The 19,541-nt window shown below is 32.6% G+C and overlaps 1 protein-coding gene across 1 annotated transcript; it reads right to left on the bottom strand.

The window, feature by feature from the left end:
• Positions 1-17,023: 17,023 nt before the first annotated feature.
• On the bottom strand, positions 17,024-17,623 carry LOC107030120 (flowering-promoting factor 1-like). Its single transcript, XM_015231516.2, has one exon. It carries the CDS (start codon positions 17,566-17,568, stop codon positions 17,248-17,250), a length of 321 nt encoding a protein of 106 aa, XP_015087002.1. The 5' UTR covers positions 17,569-17,623; the 3' UTR covers positions 17,024-17,247.
• Between the last annotated feature and the right edge of the window lie 1,918 nt (positions 17,624-19,541).

Consider the following 19,541-nt stretch of genomic DNA (forward strand, 5'->3'; position numbering starts at 1 on the left):
CCGAAATCCCAGAGACACACTTATACTATACTAAGGTCCTATTACCCCCTTGAACTTATTTTATAAGTAATTTTCTACCCCTTTTTAGCTTACGTGGCACTAGTTTGAAAAAAAAAAGTCAACCATCGTTGGGCCCACAAGATAGTGCCACGTAGGCTAAAAAGGGGTAAAAAATTATTAATAAAATAAGTTCAGGGGGGTAATAGGACCTTAGTATAGTATAAGTGTGTCTCTGAGATTTCGGGCATAGGTTGAGGGGGTACTTGGGCATTATCCCTAAATTAATTTATCAAACTAATTGGGGTCCCTTTTCTTAAAAAATAAAAAAAAATCTTTGTTTAATTATTTTTTCAAATTAATTATTTTCAAATTGTCAAAATATATTTAATCTAAGTCATAGGATAATGGTGCATTAGTGGGTGTTTCAAATGCCTTAAAACACTTCTTGAAGCGTAAATGAGAACCTCTTAATCATTTTCTCTGAATTTTTAAGGTTTATCCTTTAAAATCTTTTTAAATTAAGTTTTCTTAATTTTTTTAAAAAATTAAGTGGCGACTCTTCTCTAAGTATTTTTCTCAAATTATTTTATACTTAGAACATTTCAAAAAATGATTTTTCTAAATATAGTAAAATTATGGCATAACACATATTGAATATCAAAAACATTGATTTACACAATCTTCATAGCATAAGAGAACCAAACTACAACCATTCTTAAAGTCCACTTGTGCAATGCATGAATGAAGTCTCATTCCCCCATTCACACTAAGTAGAACACTTTGAGAAGTCATAAGTCATAGTCCATGTCCATGTTCATGTTCATAACACTAAGCCAATATATTACAAGTCAATGGTTCTCTCATGAAACCCAATCCAATGGTCCTCTTATGGAACCCAAGCGCAAATTATTAGTTTTACGAAACGTGGCAATTCGATCCCAAGTTATGCTAAAACGTGGCAGCCGATTCAAATTAGCATGCCGGAACGTGACAATCTGAACCCCAATCACACAACACACCACACTCACAAACACAAGTACATCATCAAGATCATACACAAAAGGTGATTCATGGCATACAACTTTTCGATTATCCTCATTTACGATTAGGGTGATCAATAATGCAATATTGTCATACACACATGCACTATAATGAAACAATTAAAAACATATATCACACCAACATAAAATCACAACCAGCACCTACTCAAATTCAAACTTGAATCCCATAAGGCACTTGAATCTTCCCTTTCTAAATTCTTTCCGCTTGTTCTAGGTCTACAACATTAATATACGCAAGGATCAACAATTATAGAAAGGTCTAATTATTCGGATTATAACAAAACCAATAACCCTAGATCAACCCAAGATCCTAATACCCAAATTAGGGATTTTCCACCATAATTCTTAGATCAAAACCCTTCCCAACTGAAAATAACCCAAGAAAATAGGTTTTATAGATCGAAAAACGAATTCGAGGTGTTAAAATCTTAGCTTTAGCCTCAATAATGGTGAAAAACTGTCAAGAACTCGTTTGGGGTCGTCTCCTTAGCCCTAAAATTCGAACAATACCAAATAAGATCGTTAAGGGATTTATTAGAGACTTTATGTCGCGTCTGGATCGCGACAACGGACTCATCCCGTTGCAGCGGCGCCGCTCCAGCGCCCAGAATCCCGCTACAATGGCCTCAGCAGAGGCAGAATATAACCGTTCATGCTAGATCATTTTCGGACCAAATATGATTTCGGATGAAAGAGGTAGTGTTTGAAAAAAAAACAGTTTAGGGTTTTCGACAGAGAGAAGGAATATTGCAAGAAGAGTGAAGGATTAAAAGAGAGAAAAAAGGGGTTTTAAAAAGAAAACAAAATGGTGTTAGGTCCTTATTGATTTGATGCGTCGCTTGGAAAATAAGCGATGGGACTAACGGTCAGAATAACCGATGACTGACACGTGGCTTGATCAACGGTCACTTTATCTCAATTTAAAATTAATGTACGAATGCTAACCTTGACTAAGACCAGGTCTCATAATGCAATTTTATCATCATTCCTCAACAGTTCTAGCCATGTCTTTGCTTTGGTGATCCTTTATGAATGTATACCTGCTATAGGTACAACAACGATCTAACTTAGATAAGATATTATTGACAAAAGTATACCTGCACTACAAGTTTAGCCATCAAGGAAATTAATGATTGAATGACTTGAAATCAGTTTGAAGTCATCATGCCCACTTCAACCTATTACTCTCAACTTGATCTTTGCTAAGAGCCTTGGTGAAGATCTCTGCGATTTGTTCCTCCGTTGGGCAATATATAAGCACAATGTTTCCCTTTTCAACTTTGTCTCTCAGAAAATGATGTCTAACATCAATGTGCTTGGTTCTCTTGTGGTGAACAGGATTCTTTCCCATACTGACTGCACTAGTATTGTTACACATAAGAGGTATTGCCTTGATGATTACTCCAAGTCCTCTAAGTGTTGTTTGATCCATAACAATTGTGAACAACATGCAGCAGCTGCTACATATTCAGCTTCAGCTGTTGAAAGAGCTACTGAATTCTGTTTCTTCGTTCCCCATGAGATAAGTGAAGATCCAAGGAAATGAGCCATCCCTGAAGTGCTCTTCCTGTCAACTTGATAGCCAGCAAAATCAGCATCTGCAAAACCAACAAGTCAAAGGTGTCACCTGCTGGGTAGAAGAGGACCAGGTCCCCTATTTTCTTCAAATATCTTAGAATCCATTTTGCAGCCTTCAAATGTGAATCACGAGGGCATGCTTGGAATCTATCACACATTCCAACACAATATACAATGTCAGGTCTGCTGGCATTCAAATTCAACAAGGATCCAATGATTCCCCTATACATGGTTTGATTCACAAGAGAATCAGATTCATCTGCTACAAGCTTGGAGTTTGTACCCATAGGAGTATCAATAGGTTTAGAATCAAACGTATTGAATTTCTTCAATAGCTCTTTAACATACTTCTCCTGACTGATTGAGATTCCAACTGATGATTGCTTGATTTGAAGTCCCAAAAAGAAAGTCAGTTCACCCATCATGCTTATCTCAAACTCCTTTCCCATTAATGATGAAAATTCTTCACACAAATGCTCCGATGTAGTTCCAAAGATAATGTCATCCACATATACCTGTATAATAAGCAATTCATGTTCTCTTTTTAATAAGAACAAGGTATTGCCTTTTTCCCTCTTTTGAACCCATTTTCAACAGTAACTTCGATAGTCTTTCATACCAAGCTCTGGGAGCTTGTTTTAAACCATACAGAGCCTTATTCAACTTGAACACATGATCTGGTAACTCAGCATCCTCAAAACCGGGAGGTTGTTTAAAAAACACCTCATCTTTTAAGTCTCCATTTAGGAAGGCACTCTTGACATCCATTTGATATAGCTTGAATCCCATGAATGCCGCAAAGGCTATGAGAATACTGATAGCCTCCATCCTTGCAACAGGAGCAAAGGTTTCATCATAGTTTATACATTCCTCCTGATTGTATCCTTGAACAACTAATCTGGATTCATTTCTAGTAATCACACCATTTTCATCAAGCTTGTTTTTGAAAACCCATCTGGTTCCTATAACAGTTCTGTCAACAGGTCGAGGAACCAGGTACCACACCATACTTCTTTCAAACTGGTGGAGTTCTTCTTGCATTGAATTAACCAATCTGCATCACCTAATGCCTCTTTCACATTATTTGGCTCAATTGATGATATAAACGCTGAGAATGCAACTAGATTTCTAATTTTTGATCTTGTGTGAATTCCAGAGTTCAGAGATGAAATGAGATTATAAAGTGGATGTTATGAATTGTGTTTCCATCTTGGTCTCAAAGTCAACTGGTTCAGCTGATCAGTGTGCTCTTCTTCATTAAGGAATTCTTCATTTTCTGAAGAGCTAGAGATATTCTGACTTGAGTTCAGTATAGTGCCAGGTTCCTCTTCACATTTTTAAACTTCATCAGCCTTTTCAGATGAGCTTTGATCAGCATTGTCAATCCCCAACTGGTCATTTATATCAGTTTCACTTCTTTCAATTTTCTGAGAATTAAATAGCTCAATTAACTCATCTTCATCATTTGATGCAGCACCTTTCATATCTTCATCAAACACAACATGAATACTTTCTTCAATGCATTGAGTTCTCTTGTTGAAAACTCTGTATGCTTTATTTGATGAAGAATATCCTACAAACACTCATTCATCACTTCTAGGATCAAACTATCCGAGATCATCCTTCCCATTGTTCAAAACAAAACATTTGCATCCAAATTCCCTAAGGTAGCTCAACATAGGTTTTCTGTTGTTGAGTAGTTCATATGGACTCTTATTCAGTAAAGACCTTATCAAACATCTGTTAGCAACATGACATGCTGTGTTGATTGCTTCAGCCCAACAAATTTGAGGAAGATTTGACTCAATAATCATGGTCCTTGCAATATTTACCAAGGTTCTGTTTTTCCTTTCCAATACTCCATTTTGCTGGGGAGTTCTTGGAGCATAGAAATTGTGACTAGTGCCATTTTTCATACAAAAATGATCAATTTTTGAGTTTTCAAACTCAATTCCATGATCAGACCTAATTCCAGCAATCACTTATTCAATTTTGTTTGAATCATTTTGAAAACACTATCAATTCTTCCGGTGTTTCTGCTTTTGATCTTAAGAACCTTGTCCATGTGAACCTTGAGTAGTCATCAACTATCACCAAAATGTATTTCTTTCCACTTCTACTTTGAACCTTCAAAGGTCCACATAAATCCATATGTAGTAGCTCTAATACTCTCAATGAGGTTACTTGCTTCTTTGGCTTGAAGGATGATCTGATTTGTCTTCCTTTGACACAGGCTTCACAAATTTTTCTTTCACAAAATTTCAACTTTGGCAGAACTAGGACCAGGTCCTTAGAAATCAGTTTATTTAATAAAGATGAGCTCACATGCCCTAGTCTTTGATGCCAAAGATCAACATTTTTATTCTGAGCACTAAGACATGTCAGATGTAAACTTCACTTCATTTCCCTTGTCACAAATTTGAGACACACTCAAAAAACTATACTTCAACCCACTAACATGATACACGTTGTCAATGGATTCCCCAAGCGATTTTCCCACTTTACCAAAACCTAAAATTATGCCCCTTATTTCCAATAACAAAAAGAGACACCTCCACCTTGAAGTGCCTTGAGTGAGAGAAAGTTTTTGATATCACCAATCATATGTTTAGAGCTTCCACTGTCCATGTACCAACATTGACTGTTACTCCTCTCAATCGCCTGCAGCAAGAATCAGTAATTAGGCTTGGGAACCCATTTCAATTCGAGTTCCCAAAAAGCAGACAAAGGAGTGATCAAAGTGTTTCTATCCCAATGAGGTAATTTCAGATTCTTTTCGACGAAAGATTTTTAGCAGAACCAAGTCCTCTCTTTGAAAACCTTTTGGTTGAGGATTGTTTTGTAGGACCAGGTCTTTCTTTTGAAACCATTTGCTTTTCTGTATACTTTGAAAGTCTCTCATGTGAATTTCTCCAGGCAGTACACTCTTCCTTTGAATGCCCATTTTTACCACAATGAAGACACAACAAATTGTCAGACACAAATACATATTTGTTGTGAGGATTGAAAGGAGGAGTAATATTCAAACTTCCTAGACCCTTCTTGTTGAAATTACTTTGATTTGTTACATCTGAAAGCAACTTAGAAGATTTTGTCCACTTAAGAGATTTTTCAAGTTCATCTTTAAGTTTGACAATATCTCTTTCTAAGTTGTTGCTCTTTTCCAAAGCCAAAACAAGATTAGTCTCAGAGGTTTTCAGTTTTTCTTCAAGCTCAACTTGTAAACCATTAGACTTTCCCTTTTGTTTTTCAGCTTTCTCATTCATCAGATGCAATTGTTTTTTAAGTTCTAGTTTTTTAGATTCCAGAACAGCCATTTGATCTTCAATTTTCAACATTTTATCACCCATTTTATCTCTATTTTCATTAAAACTTTCAAGCTCAGCATTAATAATATCTCTTTCAGAAGTTAACTCAATCACTGAATCAATCATAACATTTGCTAATGTTCTCAATTTTTTAAGAGAATAGGTATTCAGATCATGTTTCAAATCAAGAAGATTTACCTTATCCTCATCATCTTCATTCTCTGAATGAGCCATGAAAGCAAACATCTCATTGAATATGGTTTCCTCCTCATGAACCACCACCATTGACACGTCATTTGGTTCATCAAGATCTTCTGAGTTACTTGAAGAGTCTCCCCATGCAGCAAGAGCTTTCTTGACCACATAGTCAGCAACAGCTTTTCGATCATTCTTATCGAGTACCAGGTGCCTTCGCTTTTCTTTATCACCTCTTGGTTTTTGATATTCTTTATTTTCGGCTTTGAGTAATGGACACTCTTTTATAAAGTGTCCATCCTTTCCATACTTGTGACAAGTATCATTTTGAGTGGTAGTTCGAGGAACATTTGCTCCCTTTCTAAAACATTTGTTTTTCCTCACAATCTTCTGAAACCTCTTGATGAGGTAAGCCATATCATCATCATCACTGGAGTCCTCTTAAGATCTGTATTTTAGCATCAAAGACTTATCTTTCTTGACTTCCTTCTTTGACTGATCATGACTTCGGTTCATCTCATGAGTCTTTAGATTTCCAACGAGAGCATTCATTGTCAACACTTTCGGGTCTTTTGCTTCAGTAATAGCATCAACCTTACTTTCCCAAGACTTGGGAAGAATTTGAAGCACTTTCCTGACCTGCTTACTCATGCTAATAGGTTCTCCAAGACTTCTCAACTCATTTGTGATTGATGACAATTTAGTGAACATTTCATGAATAGTTTCACCTTCTCTCATTTTGAAATTTTCATACTGAGAGGTAAGCATATCAATCTTTGAGTCTTTTACTTGTTCAGTTCCTTCATGGGCTGTTTTTAAGCAATCTCAAATCTCTTTTGCAGATTCACAAGCTGCGACATGATTGAACTCATTAGGTCCTATACCATAGACAAAAAGCTTCTTTGCTTTGTACCCCTTTTCAATCTTCTTCCTATCAGCTACATCATATTTTCGTCTAGGCTTTGGAACAAGCCTAGTGTTTCACCATCTTTCTCTTCAATCATGGGAATGAAGGGTCCATCTAAGATAATGTCCCATAGTTCACTGTCTTCAGCCATAAGGAAGTCATGCATTCTCACTTTCCACCAACTATAAAAGTGGCCGTTGAAATGAGGGGGTTTAGTTGAAGACTGACCCTCTTCCAGATTAAGTGGAGCAGCCATTCTAGAATAGGAATCACTCTCTTGGTGTTAACCGGATAGAGAGTAACTGCTCTGATACCACTTGTTAGAATCTGCGCATCCACTATCTGTCAATGGACTAGGTGCCTTGACACACAAATAAGGATATAGCAGAAAGTAAATGCAGTTTAACAACAGAGGAGTTTTACGTGGAAACCACCTTGCTCAAGAGAGTAAAACCATGACCTGTCTCACAGGATTTTCACAACCGTTTCACTAATCTTCACAAGCAAAAGTAAATCGGTTACACAAATATGAGAAAAAGTTTTTAATCTCACCAACAAGTAATAACTCTATTGCTTGATGAACTTAAGTAGATGTTACTCTACCCACTAAGCTATCACTCTAGACAACTTAGAATTTTCTAAGCAACACAAAGGTTACCCACTAAATTAGTTCAACTAACTTAGAATTTCAGATCAAACCACACTGATTCCTTTAGAGATTTAGGATCAGTTTACAATGTAAGATCGAAAGAATATATTCTCAAACAACTACAAAATGTATGCCTGAGTTTCGGTTGTTCTTGAATGATTTTTCTCCTTGATTTTCTTAAGCCTTTGCAAGAGTTCTTGAATGTGCTTTTTCAAGTTGCAAAAACTGAAGAGCAATGTGTGGAAAGATGACATTGTATAGAAAAGTCACTTTCCTTAAACCCCTACCATTGGTTGGAAAGGTCTGACGTTTCTGACGCAGTTGGGAACTGTGTACCAGCTTTCTGTACTTTCTCCAACTGGCAGTTAACGAACGATTCATATTGAGAATCGGGTACCTTCACAAGGTCCCTGAGTTTGTTACATCATAAAAACTACAAATAACATAGAATGAATACAATAACTATAACTGAGTGTATGAAGCCTCTATTGATACTAATTAAAGATAGTCGGAACATGAACCATGATCCTTTTAATTAATACACGTAAATAGAAATTACATACTAAAATTACGAGTTAACTTAATTGTTCAAAATAAGAGAACTAATCACATGTTGTCTTGAAGGTGTGATCCAACTGTCTAGGATCCCAATAATTGCCGAGTCTAGCTTTATATGATAAATGTAGGCAAAGAGGTGTGCGATCATTATGTGGAATGTACTAAGTATATATGTGAGATATTCATGATAATTTGTAAAGCTAGACATGATTAATCTGAGATGCTAAAATGAATATGAAATTGAAATACATAAATTGATGGAATGACCAAGTAGTAAGATATGCAACTGATAAAATACTAAATTTTAAATACTTTAATGCAAGGTCAAGCAACATATGAGACGATACTAATAACCAACATATAAACATGTGAGTTAAACGTGCATGGATTTTAATGTATAATCCCCATAAAAAAATCTCAAATATACCTTGTTGGGAGTATAAAGGCTAAGGTAAGCTAATGTGATACCACTAAGCTGATTTCCAAAAAGACTAAGGAATCAGTCATACCTTAGTATCCTAAGGTGACACGTAGTTTTGGGAGTTAGAAATTTCTATTAGATGTCTTAATCCTAAGCTGACGGGTGAACCTTCATTCCTATGTCCGCTTGATGCTAAGTAGTACTCCCAACAAAAATCATGTTGACCGACTGATTATAATACAATATTGATCATACCGATGATCAAAATAGCTCATGAATATTGAAAATCTGATACAAAAATAATAGTGACTTTATCTAAGAGAATCGTATTGTCCCAGTTTATGCAAAGGCCTAAAGTTTCTCTCTAAGAGGACATCAAAGGATGTACAGGACAAGGAATACTACTGAGGCACATAGTTTAAAGGGATTTAGGCAGTGAGTTAGTTAGTGAACATTGTTACTCGTAATAAACTTGTTTGAAGTTAGTTAGGAGTGTCAGAGATAAGTTAGAAGCAGCACATGCGATGTGTGTCCTTAATTCATTAGTATAAAACTTGAGCTATAGTTACATCTCGAATAAATGAAAGTGTATCTTTTTTCCAATACTTGAAATTACTGAGTTTTATGTTGTTCATCTTGTATTCCAAACATACTTAGAACAAAACTTTGAACATCTTTGTAAGACAACAAAGTTTAAGAACATTTTCACAACTAGAAAATTAAAACTAGTAGCGAAACTAGAATAAGAAACAGATTTAAAAAAATATACGAAATATTTTTCTTAAAGAAGAAGTGTTGTTAATATGTGTCTAAAGAATCTTACTGATTCCAACAAACTTTGCAGAAACACGAAGTTACCAAGTTTAATGAACCAGTGAAGAACAAAAGAATAGAAGAACCGAAATTAATTCACAAATCTAAAATTTGTAAAACACGTACCAGAATCTGGAAAATTTTTAATAGGAAAAAGATCAAGTCCACTAAACTCACAGTGTCCCCTTAAAGAAATTATTCCCCTCTAGTATCCGAGGTTTGATTTGGAATATGACCTCCCAGGGTAAAATGATCTCAATCACCAGAGTATAGATACCAAAAACTCCGGTGTCAGCGAACCACTCAACGGCAGTAAAGTACACTTAGAATACTAGATTTAATAGTTGAAGAAGAAGTCCATGAATTCTATTTTTTTTAAATAAGTGGAAATCCATCAATTTATAGGAAACAAAGGGTAGTGCAGAATGGTTCTTATCGTGTCTTACCGGAAAGGTCACAAACCTTTGGAAAAGTCACAATCTTTCAGAAAGATCGTCACCTTTTATAAAAGTCACAACTTTCCATAAAAGTCACAACTTTTCATAAAAGTCACAACTTTCACATAAAAGTCGCAACATTTTATAAAAGTCACAACTCTTTATAAAAGTCGCAACTCTTCATTTTCCATTCACACCTTTTTAAAAACCAAAAATCCCCCGCATGAATGGGGAATGACTAGAAGACAGAGAAACGGACAAGTATGTGTACTTTACAAGCAAGAATTAATTGCATCTGGATAAGTAGGTTTCTCCTTGGACTTCGTAGTGAACATATGTCGGATATACTCGGTCAATCGGTAGATGCGATATCTTTGAACCTTCAAACTTTGGTGTATACCTAGACAACCATATGTCACACTATTAACCCTTTACCTTTTATTGTTCTTACGATTGTGTTCGCTTTAGCCATGAACACCTCCTGGTTTCATGAGTGTATAGAGAGATGGGCTTTTGACAATCATCTTCTTTGAAGCGGCTTACACTTCACACTCACATAGGTGATTCCTAACGTGTTATCGCGTAGATACACTATTTGGTCAACTCTGCCAAACTTAGCAAATCATTAAAATCATTAAGGTTTATTAACTCATTAACAAGCCTTAATGTTGTATCCTTGTCCTTGAGCATTGTCTTCATCATGAGAATGGATTGAGTTTGTTGACAATGCCGAACCGTCATTCACAACTTTGTTTTTCTCCTTGAATCTAGCTCTTGGGATCTCCAGTCTGCTAGATAGAGTTACCGCCATGATGACTTGTCTTAAGCTGTAAATTCATTCCCTTAGATGATTTTTTAACTTCCACTCTAGTTAGGCCTTTTTATAAGTGGATCCGACACATTATCCTTTCACTTTACATAGTCAATTCTGATAATTCCACTAGAGAGTAGTTTTTTAACGGTATCATGTCTATGTCGTATATGACGAGACTTTCTGTTATACGTCATGCTCCATGCCCTACCTATTGCATCTTGACTGTGAAAGTGTATGCATACTAATTCCAATGGTTTGGGCCAAAATAGAATATCTATCAAGAAATTTCGGAGTCTTTCAACTTATTCACTGACCTTATCTAGAGCACCTAGCTCAAAGATCATTGTAGAGCTAGCGATACATGTCTTTTTTGAAATATTTCTAAGAGACTGCTCCTCTACCAATAGTAAATACATATCCACTCGTGAAATTTACTTCATTCGTCCGATGATTCAATTTGCATTACTATATCTTTCAATATTGTTGGATATTGTATAATGCAAGACATAGTTGTAAGTATTATTTTAAATACTCCAAAACTCTATTAATTGTCATCTAATGAATTTATTTGGGATCACTTGTGAACCGACTCAGTTTAAAATAGCAAATGTTATATCTGATCGCACACACAATATGATATACATCATGCTTTCCAAAACTCTAGCACAATTCAATTGTGGGTCACTTTTGTTTTCACTCTTTTGAAATGCAAAACTCACATTTATTGGAGATTTGACAATATTGACATCCAAATATTTGAACTAGTTAAGTACCTTTTCAATGCAAAGAGACCGTGAAAATGCTAAACATTATGGAGTTCTACAAATTCTTATATCTAAGATAGCATTAGCAACTCCAATAATTTTCATTCCACTTGCTTTATAGCATACGTTTAGTAGCATTTATGTCATTAGTGTCTCTATTGATGATCAACATATCACCAATATACAAACAAACAATGACCTTATGATTTTAATGTGAACACATTTATCACTTCCATCATTCTTCAATCCATTTGCCGACATGGATTGATCAAATTATGTCATTGTTTGGGTGCTTCCATAATGTGACTTAACAAGTTCATACACTTTCTTTTATTTACCAGGAACCACAAAATCCTCGCGTTGTTCCATGTGAATTTCTTCGTCCAATTCTACATTTAAGAAAGTTTTTTTCACATTCATTTGATGAATTTGGAGGTCATATACCACACTAATAATTTTTGCATCCGAATGGATGTAATTCTAATTACTAATGAGTATATATATATTGACAAGATCAAAACCTTGATTTTTTTTTCTAAAGCCTTTGACACAAAGTCTTGATTTATATTTTTCAACAGTTTCATCAACTGTTATTTTTCTTCTAAAGATTCACTTTGAACCCAAAGATTTATTTTCTTGAAGAAGATCAATTAACTTCCAATATTGTTTATTGACACCATCTTTCCAAAGAATGAGTCTACAGAAGACACAGGAAATGCTACAAAATCATATTCGAAGGAAGTAAATGTCCTTTAACATTTATTAAGCCTCTGAATCTCTTTGTTAAGTACATTATCCTTTTCATTTCCTAGGCCTTTTAGACCCTTCTCTAGACCACTCAAGTCTAATTTTACAGTCCACAATCATAGATCCTATTTTAATTCTTTTAGGAATAGGAACTTGGACTTTGACTAGATACCCCCACACTTTGAAATATTTCAACTTGGATTTCCTTCCTTTCCATTTCTCATATGGAAAAGATTGTATTCTGATCAAACAAAATTGCTTTCTTTCTAAAAAGACAAAACTTTTTTGTTGTTCCCTTTTGCAGTAAGGATAGTTCCTCCATACAAGTTTTGTGTAAATCCGAACTTATAAATAATGCATCCATCATTTCTTTCAACGTTCGGTTTTTCATTAGATTGAGGTGAATATGGCAGTAGTTTGATGGATATTCCACTTTCCACAACATATGGTTTGCAGATCTTTTTCCAAAGATACACATAATAAAAAAAATAAAAAATCAAAGATGATAACTCTTAGAAACTATTTTCCTCCTTAGATAACTTAATAAGAAGGTTACCTAGTAATCTTTAAACGGAATACCATAAAAAATTTCTGTTTACATTCTCACTTCGACGTTGCTAAACAGAGCAACGAATTATGGAGAAATAATGCATTTACCTTCTACTTCCATGATCAGATTCTCTCAATCAGTAGAATACAAAAAATACTAACAGTATAATAATTTTCTTAAGATTGTTGTTCATCTTGTATTTCAAACATACTTAGAACAAAACTTTGAACATCTTTGTAAGACAACAAAGTTTAAGAACATTTTCACAACTAGAAAATTAAAACTAGTAGCGAAACTAGAATCAGAAATAGATTTAAAAAAAATATACGAAATATTTTTCTTAAAGAAGAATTGTTGTTTATACGTGTCTAAAGAATCTTACTGATTCCAACAAACTTTGCAGAAACACGAAGTTATCAAGTTTAATGAACCAGTGAAGAACAAAAGAATAGAAGAACTGAAATTAATTCACAAATCTAAAATCTATAAAACACGTACCAGAATCTGGAAAAATTTTAATAGGAAAAAGATCAAGTCCATTAAACTCACAGTGTCCCCTTAAGGATATTATTCCCCTCTAGTATCCGAGATTTGATTTGGAATATGACCTCCCAGGGTAAAATGATCTCAATCACCAGAGTATAGATACCAAAAACTCCGGTGTCAGCGAACCACTCAACGGCAGTAAAGTACACTTAGAATACTAGATTTAGTAGTTGAAGAAGAAGTCCATGAATTCTATTTTTTTTTATTGAGAGGAAATTCCTCAATTTATAGAAAACAAAGGGTAGTGCAGAAAGGTTCTTATTGTGTTTTACCGGAAAGGTCACAAACCTTTGGAAAAGTCACAATCTTTCAGAAAGGTCGTCACATTTCATAAAAGTCACAACTTCCCATAAAAATCACAACTTTTTATAAAAGTCGCAACTTTTCAATTTCCATTCACGCCTTTTTAAAACCCAACATTTTATTCACAATTTATCAAAATCCCAACTACGAGTTGATTTTATATATATATATATATATATATATAGATAGATAGATAGATAGATAGATAGATAGATTAACTTGAGTTTAAATTGCATTGATCTAGTTATTTAGTTTGTTTCATTATATGTAAAGTTAACGCAAAATGGATACACATCCAAACGAATTCAAAATGGGGACAATAACGACAGTGAAATAGGGTATCCGTGCACTTTGCTCTAATGTTCTAATCCTCTCTTATTTGTCCTTTTAATTAATAAAATTTAATTTCAAACAATATAATAAGTGATCCATTTATTCCATCATAAGTCATGGCTTGCCAAACTTATCGAACTTTGTAAAATCATTTTTTTTTTTTTACATTATTAGGTAAAGAAAGACTTTTAATCCCATGAAATAATGGTGGGCGCATGGAAAATGGATACCACTTACTCACTCATAGCATCAATTCATCTCTTTATTTATTAATAATAATAAGAAAGGAAAACCAAATTGATTATTTTAGACATATGGAACCCAATAAAATTCTATATATATTAGCTATCTAATCATAATGTAGAATTTCACTTTATTTCTCTCTTTGGATTTTCATAGCATTCATTCTTGTTACTTTTTTCTTTTGAAAAGTTTGTTTCTAAAAACAAAAAAATTAGGTCGAAATTGGCAGGTGTGTAATATGATATGTAAGAATATAGTATACCTGCTTTGCACTTGCATTTCGTGTCAATCAATAAAATTATATATAAAAAATTAAAATTACGAAGAAAATTGCAATTGATGTTAAAATTTATGTTATATTTATCTAAATGATACAAATTTCTTACAGGTAAGTTAAACAATTATTTAAAAAAGGTAAACCTTTTTAAAAAAAAAATTAATTCTATTTATATATTAATTTTGTTTATTATAATTTAAGTTAGACTTATCTAAGGTAAGAACATTGATTTTAAAAGCTTAAATGTTAGGATTTTTTTTATGTAATTCAAATAAGGAAATATTTAAGAAATAAATTTTAACCAATTTAAAATAGTAAAATATTAAGAATTCTTATGTATTACAAATAAGTGAAGATTTAATAGGTTTACCTTTTAATTAATATTAAAATCCTAAATACTGTGATATTAATTAGATAACAGTATTTGAGGGAAATAATAAAAGACAATTTTATTTATTATAGAGTTTTTAACGAAGGACAAAAAATTCAATCAAATATTTATAAATACATTCATGCTTTTGAAATAATAGCAACAATGCCTTTCATATTTTCATGCTTTTAAAACAATAGTAGTCAAATAGAATATAGAATAATAATGTACACCAAGGAAAATGAAGAATATATTGAATTAGGAAGTAATACCACTTTTAGACCCCCTAATAAGACCGGCCCGATCCAACTCAATGAAAATCATATATTAACTGGTTCAAATAGATTTATCTTTTACGTCATATTAATAATAAAAGGCCATAGAAAATTTTATGAATATATTGACCTAATAAGATTAATAACTCTATTTTCTGGAGATATTCTCATTTACAGATTGGATGAAATTATAATCGATATAATTGACGGAAATTAGTTATATATTTATATATTGATAAGACAATTTATTATTTTTTTGAAGCTCGATCTCTCCTCCGAAGAAACTATATATCCTAGAGAAATCATGAACTATTAGAACTGTTTTATTAAATTGTTTGTTAAAAAAATTTGTCGAAAAAACTAATAATTGGTTCTTACATATGTGGTAAGTATAAGCTAAGATGAGTTAAATCTAATTTTTAGTGGAAAAATAGAATGATAACTTTGTATCTATTTGTGATGCAGAGGAGAGTAAATCATATAATAGATATTCAAGTCCTTTTAGATCAAGATTTTATTCAATTTTTTTCTTTTATCTTGTACGAGGTATTATGTACAAATTATTCACTATTTTCGAAAATGACTGCAAGTTGTAATTATGACAAAATCAAATTAAGGCTCGTTTAGACCTTACTAGTTAAACAACACAAAAAGTAGTGTGAATCTTTATATCTTGCTTTCTTACATTTCAAGCTATAACATAACAAATTAAATATATAGTTTCAGATGAAAACAACTTTAGATTTCATGCTATTAAAATTAAGCCACTTTAGTAGAATATATGAATTATTAGTATATTCTAAATAAAAGTTGGCACTAGTTTTGGTATTCCTATTGAAGCATCTCTTGCAAAAGGAAAAAAAAAAAGTAGCTATATGATTCTACTCTTTTGATGATACAAAAAGACAAGCCCGTCAAACATACATTTTTAATTTTTTCTTTTTTTTGCGCATTTGGTATTCAAAATGGGTCACTAGCTAGCATGGTTGATTGATATATATATTTGTAGGAATACGACATAAGATATGGTATCCAATATCTCTATAGGTTTTAGTTAGCGACATTTACAAAATATGTTAATTGCCTGTAGAAAAATATATTTAACGACAACACAACTCACTAATTAAGGAGTAAGATGATCTTATCGAGAAAAGTATACGAATTTTAGACGTCTGATTAAGAATAGATATTTATGAAAAAAGGGAGTAGATGCCATGCTGCATATTATATTATACAGAAAACAAACTGGAAAAAGCCTAGCAGGCAAATTTAATACCCTACAAGGCATCTGTTAGAGATAATCTATATACAAATTATTCGAGTTATCTTGTATACATAATTAATTTGGTAGTTAAATTATTATTATTTCAAATTCATAGATAAGCTAGAAATAGGGCTAGTTCAAACTCTATCCCTTTGGGAGTTTTGAGTAGTAAAATGACATCTATAATATATAGTAAGATGATTCCTCATCAAATATAACAATTTCTCCCAACTTTTGCAAAACCTTATGCAAACTATCTTAAGAAAAACTCATCGAGTATCTTCACCTAAAATTTGCCTCACAAATTATTATTTTTCAATATCCTTAACCACATTTAATAAAGCAGAATTTGTAATTGAAAAGTAGCGCTAAATTAATTACGTGGAAAGCTAAAGTTAAAATGTTACAAAAAAAAAAGTCATTCTTTAAAAAAAACTAAAAAGGAAAGGAGGTCATTCTTTTTTAAACCATGGAAGTATATAAAAACAAAACTAAAAAGGAAAGGAGGTCATTCTTTTTTAAATCAGGGGAGTATATATATATATATATATATATATATATATGACTAAAAATTGAAGTATTTGACAGTACGAAAGTATATAGATAAAAGTTTCAAGCCAAACCAAGTTTTTATTGCCATAAAACTTCACTCTTACACCATTACAACAAGTAATAATTAGCTTCCTGACCCAAAAGAAACTTAAACACCCCCCTTAAACCTAAATTACACAAACCAAACATTAAGTTAAAACAAGAAACAACCTAATTTAAATCAAACAACATTAATTAATTTGAGAAAAATATCTCAAATCAACTAATTATTAATCAGTAGTACTACATATCCCTAACTGTAAACTCATTACGATTCTTAACAACAATATCATACATGTGCATGGACTTGAAGTTGTTGAAATCCTTTGGTAGAGAAATAAGATGAATAGTTGATCTTTTATGGAATTGAAGAAGGTCAGGGTCATCATAATACCTCTCCCATCCAAGAGAGAACAAAATCCTCTCGAGAGATGCATATGATGTTATTACTTCATTACTAGAAAGGTGCACAAGCACTTTACGGCGACCCGTCGCTCCGTGGAAGTCACCGGGGTTCTCAACTAGCCTCACTACTCCATTCTTGAATACCCAAACACCAGACATGTTTCAAAAAATATATGAATATGAAAATAGTAAGTAAGTATTGTGTGTGAGTTTGAACACAAGTGTGAGTCGGTTTTTATAGGGGTTTCTATGTAGTATGTAATAAAAAAATACATAAGGTGCCAAAAAGTAATCTTTTTTCTTATTTAATAAAATTGATAATAGGTAGGTTTTAGGAATGTGGCTGCTTATAGGATTTAGAAATATACTAACTTATCGTACGTTTATTAAGATTAAAGAAAAAGAAAGGGAGAATATTTAAATGGCCACAAGATGCCCTAATTTGCCCTACTGAAATTAGAATCTTCTCCTAAACAATCACTAATTAATGATCTTATGCTCATAAGATGAACCTAATTCTTTTGGTTAATGGGTTCCAAGCATAATTCTTTAATTTTTTAGTGCTAAGAACAATCTTCTATTCTTATATCCATTGCTTGCATGATCAGCCCTTCACAAAAAGGAAGAATTAAATAAATTAAAAGATATTTCGGGGAAGTTTAATTTGTCCCATCTCATGTTGATGATGTTTCTTTTAATCCTTAATTAATGTCTAATAACAATTTTTTTTAAAAAAATTACTCCAAATCAATGAGAAATTTGTGTTATGATACGTGATATTCCCACCCATTTCCTATTTAACTAGTTCAATGAAAAACGTATGGTGGGAAACAAATTCTCACCAAAATATCGATAACTTTTTTTTATTTTGTTGTGTAATATAAACATTAGTGTGAGTATAGCCACTGGACATTTTTCAATAGGAAATTCAATGGGATAGTGTCTGTTCCAATTTGTTTATCTAGTTTTAGTTTGACATGAAGTTTAAAAAAACTAAACAAGACTTCTGAATCTTGTGATTTTACAATTAAAATATGTAGAAAGTATCAAAATGTTATTAAATCTTGTGTTCTAAAGATCACATGTAAAAGAATTGAAATTAAAAAGTTATAAAAAACATTCTTTTTTCAAGACAAGACAAAGAAATTAAAAGGGATCAGGTAGTTTTATTTAGCATGAATAACTTCATTATGGCTTCAATTACAATCACTTTAGGCGTTATAGGAAAGCGTTGGAATTGATCTAGAAATATAGTTTTCTTTCATTACGTAAGGAACCAAAATAATTATTTAGTCTAGTTACTATCATAACATGACAAAATTAAAGGGTTTATTAAAGTAATTAAAGAATGTTTCCAAATATATAATAACTTTCTAAAAATGGAAGATATATAACATGAAACAAAAAGGAATAGGAATAGATAATAATGAAGGAAATAATTAAAAGTGAGAGAAATGGAGATCTCTCATGTCCCATACTTTTTTGTGGATATTAGATTGGATAGGAATAGGATTTAATGAGTGAAAAGTAAAATCAATCTTCCTTCTCTTCTGTCTCTTTCACTTTCCCCTCCCATTCCCATATCACCATTTCAGTGTACAAAGAAGAAGTCACACACTATATGCCCATTCATTTGAGGAATGGCCTTTACTGACAAGAATATCAAATAACTTAATTGTTACTACTCTTTTTACACACACTTTTTTCATGATCACTATGAGTTTATTGATCCCTTTGTCAACCCACACCCCAAGTGGCATAGTTACATGATTCAAAAGGATTTTAATAGGCTATAGAGGCAGATCCAGAATTAAGAGTTTGACGATTCTAAATTTTACAACAGAAGAAAAAAATAACACAAAATATGCTTTCTTTTTAAGGAAAACGAGAAACTTTTGTTGATAGTGAGGTTTAAACTCACAAGATTAGTGTGGAAAGCATTAGTCTTTCCTTCTCACCTATTAATTAACTTATAGAAAGAAATAAAGTTAATTTATCAAAAAATTATATAATTCATTGTAATTCAAGAACCGAGCTAGAAAGAAAATTATGAGTTCCACATAACCTTTCAGCTTTAGTCAAAATCATGTATTAAATAGTAGTGAAATTTACTTATTGAAATTCATCAAGTT

Source organism: Solanum pennellii, chromosome 1 (assembly GCF_001406875.1).
Source record: "Solanum pennellii chromosome 1, SPENNV200".
Classification (NCBI taxonomy): Eukaryota; Viridiplantae; Streptophyta; class Magnoliopsida; order Solanales; family Solanaceae; genus Solanum; species Solanum pennellii.

What these genes read in the sequence shown, in the direction of transcription:
- LOC107030120 (XM_015231516.2), bottom strand. Translation starts at nt 17,568, where the DNA reads ATGTCTGGTGTTTGGGTATTCAAGAATGGAGTAGTGAGGCTAGTTGAG.